Below are 7047 nucleotides of genomic sequence, written 5' to 3'. Positions count from 1 at the left end.
GGCGAGGAGGACCAGCAGCCAAGCCCCCCGGCGAGGCGTCCCCAATGGCTGCTGCAGCTTTGCCCGCCGCGGCCGCTCCCGCTTTTCCCCACCTCCTCTCCATCTCCTCCTGATCCCCTTCCATTTCTCCCCATCCCCTCCTCCTCTTCCTTCCTCCACGCCTGTTTGTTCCGCAACCGTCGCAGTCGCCGCCGCCGCATTGGGCGCCGAGGAGGGGGACGCAATGGAGCAGGTAAGCGAGCGATCTGGTTCGATTCGGTTCGGGGGTTTTGATTTGGTTTTTCTGAGCGTGTTTCTGCGTGTGTGCTGCAGTACGAGAAGCAGGAGAAGATTGGGGAGGGCACCTATGGGGTGGTGTACAAGGCGGTGGACAAGGCCACCAACGAGTTGATCGCGCTCAAGAAGATCCGTCTCGAGCAGGAGGATGAGGGCGTCCCCTCCACCGCCATCCGCGAGATCTCTCTCCTCAAGGAGATGAACCACGGCAACATCGTCAGGTCCGCTCCACGGTCCTCCATTCCTCTTCGCATTGCGCCTACTTCTACGGATTTAGGATTGATCGACCGAGCTATCCGTGATCGATCGATTGGTTGGTCGAGTGGGCAGTCGCTCGAGGTAGCTTTGCTTTTATGCAACAGTGGGCAGGTGTCATTTAGGATTGGTTTGTCGCTGAGAATGATGGTGTTATCCAATGAAGTAATGCCATCGCACTGATGGTCAGATGGTTTGCAATGCTAGTATGCTGAGAAGCTTTAATTGCTGCGTGCAGGTTACATGATGTTATCCACAGCGAGAAACGCATATATCTTGTCTTCGAATACCTGGATCTGGACCTCAAGAAGTTCATGGATTCTTGTCCGGAGTTTGCGAAAACCCCCACTCTGATTAAGGTGAGAAGTGCAAAATATGATAACTTGTGACTGTCACTTGCTTCTATTCATCTCGGCATATAAGTAAACTTGAACATTGGCGCTACCATTATTGATTACTGATTTAGTAACATATCACATAGACCACTATGCTAGTCTTGGAATTGAGCATGCAATGTCCGTGTGGAAACCGAAAACTAATCTAACTAAAGCATAGCTCATGTTTGTAGACAAGATTATCATTTAGTGTCTTCCAATTGCATGTAAATCAATTCCGGTTCCAATCCAATGCACGGGAATTCCGGTAGACGACAGAGCTGGGACCCACATCATGTTGTGAGCTCCATGTAGTGTATACTGCCTGTTGTCGTGTTCTGTCAAACTCGAACATCACTATGTTTTATATGATATAGGAGGAAAGTATTTGTTTTGACTTCTGATACTCACTGGGCTTGTAGTAACGTAAACCAGGATGCACAATTGGGGAAGAAGGATCCATGTGTACTTTGCATACTGTTCAGTTTCGGACTCATTCCATTGTAAACATTAGTGTTTTAGGGGGAAAACAAACACAAGCCTGCTGTTTGGACATCTTTGTATTTTAAACTTCAGATATACCATCGACTTGCACTGTTTTGGTGGGATCAGATTGTTCATTTAGCCTCAAATGCCTCTCTTAGTAACATGGTAGGACCAGTTGATGAGTGTCTTTGTGCTCCATGCACTGCATATTTCCTTATAATGTTACCCTGGGGCTTTGCGGAGCACATGGTTTTATCTCCTCAAATAAACAGAAACACTACCGTGCTGACATTAACTCAATCTTTTCTCTACAGTAACTCCTGTAAATGCCACATGTTTCCACTGTTAGTGTTGATTCTTTGCTGTAAAATGACTGGCAATGTAGCATGATCATCCCAGTACTGTGTCTTTACGTGGGCGCCACTGCTGCAATGCCTGCTGTTTCTGTGTAGTAGTAACTCAGTACTGGTACTGTATTTCCTTCCACTAATCCTCTAACCTGTTTAGGAATTTGCTGGTCCCATTACCCTTGGCGTAGAGTATTCAATGTGTGTAACAGCAAATTAATTTGTTGAAGTGTGTTGTATAGTGACTAAGAATAATGCAAATATAGAAGCTTTGCATCCTATTTTGCTTTTCTTATTAATTTCCTGTTTTGCACTACCAGAAAATGGATTAGCTGCTTGTGGCCTAATTTTGAAATGTGACTTTTTTTCCCCTACCTTTCTCCAGTCCTACCTCTACCAGATACTCCGTGGCGTTGCTTACTGCCATTCTCATAGAGTTCTTCATCGAGATTTGAAACCTCAGAATTTATTGATTGATCGGCGTACTAATGCCGTGAAGCTTGCAGACTTTGGTTTAGCCAGGGCATTTGGAATCCCTGTCCGTACATTTACTCATGAGGTAAGCTTCTTGTACTGGTAAATTCAGAAAGAGAGTTTGAATTCTCTTGTTAGGTAAAAACTACTATTGTGAGGGATACCAAAGTTATGGGCCCCTGCTATTTTACACCCATATAATTGCTGTCGCGTTAACTCACAACGGATGTATATGGAAGTATTTTTCAGGTAGTGACATTATGGTACAGAGCTCCAGAAATTCTTCTTGGAGCGAGACAGTATTCTACACCAGTTGATGTATGGTCTGTGGGCTGTATCTTTGCGGAAATGGTGAATCAAAAGCCACTATTCCCTGGTGATTCTGAGATCGATGAACTGTTTAAGATATTCAGGTTCCATGATTTTGCTGGCACTAAATTTCTGGATTTCCTTTTGCAATATTTTATACTCTGTCTGATTTGTTTGAATCCAACACTGCTGTAGGGTACTAGGTACACCAAATGAACAAAGTTGGCCAGGAGTCAGCTGTTTGCCTGACTTCAAGACTGCTTTCCCCAGGTGGCCGGCTCAGGTATGAGACAAACAGCATAAGCATTTTGTTAGGCATGCATGGTAAACACATTTCTTAGCTTACAATTCGTGCTTGTTTATATGTATCCCATGCCACTTAAAAATCCCCTGTTGGCACCTTCATTCCAGGACCTGGCAACAATCGTCCCAAATCTTGAACCTGCTGGTTTGGACCTTCTCTCTGTAAGTCAAATGGATTTCTGTTGATGACCATAACTGTGCCATCAAATAATTTCAGTGCATTCAATTGACCTATTTCTGTTTGCTGACAGAAAATGCTTCGATACGAGCCAAGCAAAAGAATCACAGCTAGGCAGGCTCTTGAGCATGAGTACTTCAAGGACCTTGAGATGGTACAGTGACCTGCTAGTGTGGTACTGTGGTGTGTTGGCATTTGTATGAGCTGAGTCGCTCGTTTCATTCCTTTTTATGAACCCCTGTACTCCCTCCCTCCCTCCCCACATGTCTCTGCATTTTTGTGATTAAGCTGGATATTTCGGATCTGGTGTGCTTTGAGATGTATTCAGGAATATCAACTAGATTACCGCCTTGGTCTCTATTCGTTGAAAGTAAATATCCTTCACATGTTTATCTCTTGTTTTCCAAAGCATCGATGGTTTCCTTTTTTGTCTGTACATTCGTGCTGTGATTTTGATATCAAGGAATAGCAAACGGTAGAGATAAAAGCATTGTTATGATAGCAAGTCCCTAAAGCATCTTAACAATTTTCTGATAATATAGGAGATGAACACACGATCCTACCAAGTGTTCAGTTGCTATATATAAATTAAAGAATAGAAGTGGCCAATTCAACCATATGGCCTTTTGAACTAAGGCAAGAGACATCGTGGTAAAAAATAGATGATAATTCACATACTAAATTACCTAAGATTACACGTGAAACGTTTATCTTTACAAAGGCTGGGTGCAGACATAAAATAATCACACAGATGGCAGATAGTATTTGCTCATTATCGTGTCTTCTTTGTGATTGCTGATGTGCGCATCTCAGCATCTTCCTTGGCGAAGCTCCACCAAAGGTACGATAGGGGGATAGCAACAGCAAGGCAGATAGCACGACCATCAACATATCCCCATCGTGGAGGGATGTCATAAGCTTCCAGGAATACTGAAACCACGCCTCCAATGGCAAAAAATATGATCGTCAGACGTGAGGGATGCCGAGTCATGACAGCCCACAGTGCCCACAGAAGAAACTGAACAATACTTATCACAGTACAAACCTTCATGTTCAGGCCTGCAAAGTTTACAAGGGTAAGTAAGCCACTAGCGTGTCAAATTTCTAGTGCTGCATTCGTTCATTGCTGAACATCCATATCCCATGAAAATGAAAAAGAATTTACAGTTATAACGTAACAAGTTCGAATAAAGCTGCTACTACTATGGGCCAACAAACAAATTCTCGCATGCTTTAAGCGGCAAGTCTACATTTAATTTGATAAATTCTACTATCTTTCATTGATTTTTCTCATATATATTCTAACTCCACTGATTTATAGCTGTTGAAATTAATTCATAATCTTTTGGGAAAAAGTTCAATCTAAGATATTGATCCCAACCCTGAACTTACTCATGACAAGCATATTAATGAAATTTAGGTATCATAACCTAAGCTAGAGTACTTAGTTCCGGAAAAAAATCTACGTAGATAGAAAAAATGCCCATACTCAAAATTCATGAGTGCTCTGGAAATATCAAAATATGTCATGCCCAGGTTTACCTTTGTCAAGTTGGTAGAAGTTGAGGTATAAAATGTGGGTTGTCACAAAAGCCAGAATTGGAGCAGCAACCATAACTCTAGAAGCTTCATCTCTTAAATTTGAAGTTCGCAATATCGCAAAAATGAGAGAATACCCCAGAAAGGCAGCAGCGGATGAAAAATGCAGCTTCTCCGTCCAGATAGTATCACTGTAATAGATAGAAGATCTGGTCAATGATGTATGAACAAACAACTTATCAGAAGCCGTATCCATTGTGGACGGAACCTACCAACTGTGATATATGGCAGTCCAGAACCATGAATTCATGGCTAGAAGCCCATAAATGTGCCACAAGCCAGTATACTCATAGTAGGTCTTATGAGTTTCTGGCCGTAGAGGTAGCTTATAGTAAAGCAATAGGAAAAACGATAACCACCCGTTGAATTGCACAACAAGAGTGAAAGCAGAGAGAGCGGCAGATAAAGGTTCCTGTGAATGAAGGCACAGAGGTATATAAGAAAGTGAAAAGGAAACACAGAATCTTAGTAAGGTCCAATTTAACTGTAGGAGTGAAGAAATGAGAACTTCAGTTCGTGGCAGCAATGAAGTACCTGAAACACAGAAGCACGCTTCAACGGCCACTTGCCGTGATACTTAACAGGCGGTAAGCCAAGCTCTGTCCTTTCATTTTCCCTTTCCATCATGCAGTGGTATCTGCATTCACTCTTGCAGTTCCACTCTTTCCATTGCAGGTACAATGGTTCGTGCGTGTACCATGATTTGACTGCAGGTTTGCCGTCGGTTGGCACGACACAGTGCTTAATTGAAGTATCTTTCAGGGAGCCTGTCTTTTGGCATTCTTCAACACAAGCTCTGGTAAAACAACGGAAGAGATTATGATTAATCATTGGTGCTGGTTGCACATCAAGTCGTGATACCAAGACGTTGGAACAAATCAGAAAAGTCATCACAGGGCTTTTAACTATCACTGTACTACATCATTCGCTCTAATCAGCTGAATTTAGTAGAACAGTACTGAATTTGGAAGCCAGGATCATGATTCAGGTAGCTGTAAAGCTAGCCATGTTCCTCCCTCCACGTGAGATTTGGAACGGATTCAATCGATAATCAGACTACAATACACACCGAGAAAACTGTGAATCGTGTAAGGTAACCAGGACTTGCACCCACAATGCCATACAGGCAGCCAACAGGTGAGGGCAGCACGCAACTAAGCTGCCCAAACTCAACAGGCTTGCATACACAGACAGAGACACAGAGACACAGACAACATATATATATATATATATATATATATATATATATATATATATATATATATATATATATATATATATATAAAAGCAGCATAATTTGTTGTTTCAGACTCTGGGTTGTCAGGAAACTGCAGCTGCAGCAAGGAATCCAAAACTGAACTAATCTGACATGATACGAACAAAACACGCGTTCATGTCAATCTTAAGCACCGCGGCACCTCGCATCTACTAGTGGAGGTCGCGTAGATAAGATTAATGAAAAAGGGGGAAGAAGAGAAAGGCGTGTACAGGCCCATCCATACTCGTAGTTACTGCCCCCACCACACGACGCAGAGAGCAGGACGCCACCACACGCGGGACCGAGAGACTCAAAGCACCACCGAGCTAAGGGCTAAGGCAAATAACTGAGGGAGAGAGGATCTCGGCGGGAAAGAGGGGGGGCGTACTTGTAGAGCGGATCGGCGTCGCCCTCGGAGGCTTCCGCGGCGACGGCGACGGCCGCCGAAGCGAGGCCGAGAAGCAGCAGCAGCAGCAGCAGCCAGGGCGTCCGCCCGGGGAGCCCCATCCCCCTCCAACACTCCCCCGTCGCCTAGTGGGCGAGGCGGAGATCCATGGGAAGGTGAAGGGAGGAGACTTTTCTCTCTCTCTCTCTCTCTCTCTTTCTCCGGGACGCAGGGGAGGGGGATCCGTGTTGTTTGGGGGGAGCAGATCGACACGGCCGGGTGATGATAACAGGCAGGCAGGCAGGCACTCTGCTTCCTTCCCTGGGTGTGGATGTGCGTGCGCGGGGTGTTTTTTTGCCTGGCGTCCGTCCCTTGATTCTGATGTGACTTTGCTTTCTGGTCCTGGGGGCTTTGCCCGGGAGGCCGCCACGCCAACACCGCCCCTCCCTCTCCCCCCACGAGACCGGTGAGGCGCTTAACCTAATGCCGCCCGCACCTCTCTGCTAAAACAAATCGGATCTCCCTCTGTAACCAAAGCTAAGTGCCTCTTGATCTGTTGGCCACAGCACAGCAATGTTGGTACGAGCTCTCTCTTTTCTCTTATTTTCTGCGATCATGGTATCATTTGGAGGGGAGACTGGGATCGCAGCTGAAAAGTACGCACTTCAATCTCCTTCGGGATCTCGCAACGAGCAGAAGCTTTTTCTACGTCTTGGCTGGCAACCATTCCTTCTGCCGCCGAGGGCACTCGAACCGCCGCGGGGTATCGCTTCTTGGGCCACTGCTCCGGCGATTCTTTGCCC

The 7047-nt window shown here is 45.0% G+C and overlaps 2 protein-coding genes across 2 annotated transcripts; one reads left to right on the top strand and one right to left on the bottom strand.

Moving 5' to 3' along the window:
• LOC112875497 (cell division control protein 2 homolog) lies at window positions 1-3362 on the top strand. Its single transcript, XM_025939370.1, has 8 exons — window positions 1-232; window positions 313-497; window positions 770-890; window positions 2124-2297; window positions 2462-2625; window positions 2717-2804; window positions 2933-2986; window positions 3076-3362. The coding sequence occupies exons 1-8, from the start codon at window positions 224-226 to the stop codon at window positions 3163-3165; spliced, it is 885 nt and encodes a 294-aa protein (XP_025795155.1). The 5' UTR covers window positions 1-223; the 3' UTR covers window positions 3166-3362.
• Window positions 3363-3512: 150 nt separating this feature from the next.
• Window positions 3513-6551, bottom strand: LOC112875496 (post-GPI attachment to proteins factor 3-like). The gene is made up of 5 exons (XM_025939369.1): window positions 6248-6551; window positions 5136-5397; window positions 4814-5013; window positions 4545-4732; window positions 3513-4061 (listed from the first exon to the last, which is right to left on the bottom strand). Exons 1-5 carry the CDS (start codon window positions 6364-6366, stop codon window positions 3775-3777), a joined length of 1056 nt encoding a protein of 351 aa, XP_025795154.1. The 5' UTR covers window positions 6367-6551; the 3' UTR covers window positions 3513-3774.
• Between the last annotated feature and the right edge of the window lie 496 nt (window positions 6552-7047).

This window comes from Panicum hallii, chromosome 9 (genome assembly GCF_002211085.1).
Source record: "Panicum hallii strain FIL2 chromosome 9, PHallii_v3.1, whole genome shotgun sequence".
Lineage (NCBI taxonomy): Eukaryota > Viridiplantae > Streptophyta > Magnoliopsida > Poales > Poaceae > Panicum > Panicum hallii.
Note: the sequence above shows the minus strand (reverse complement) of the source record. Positions and strands in the feature narration are given on the sequence as shown.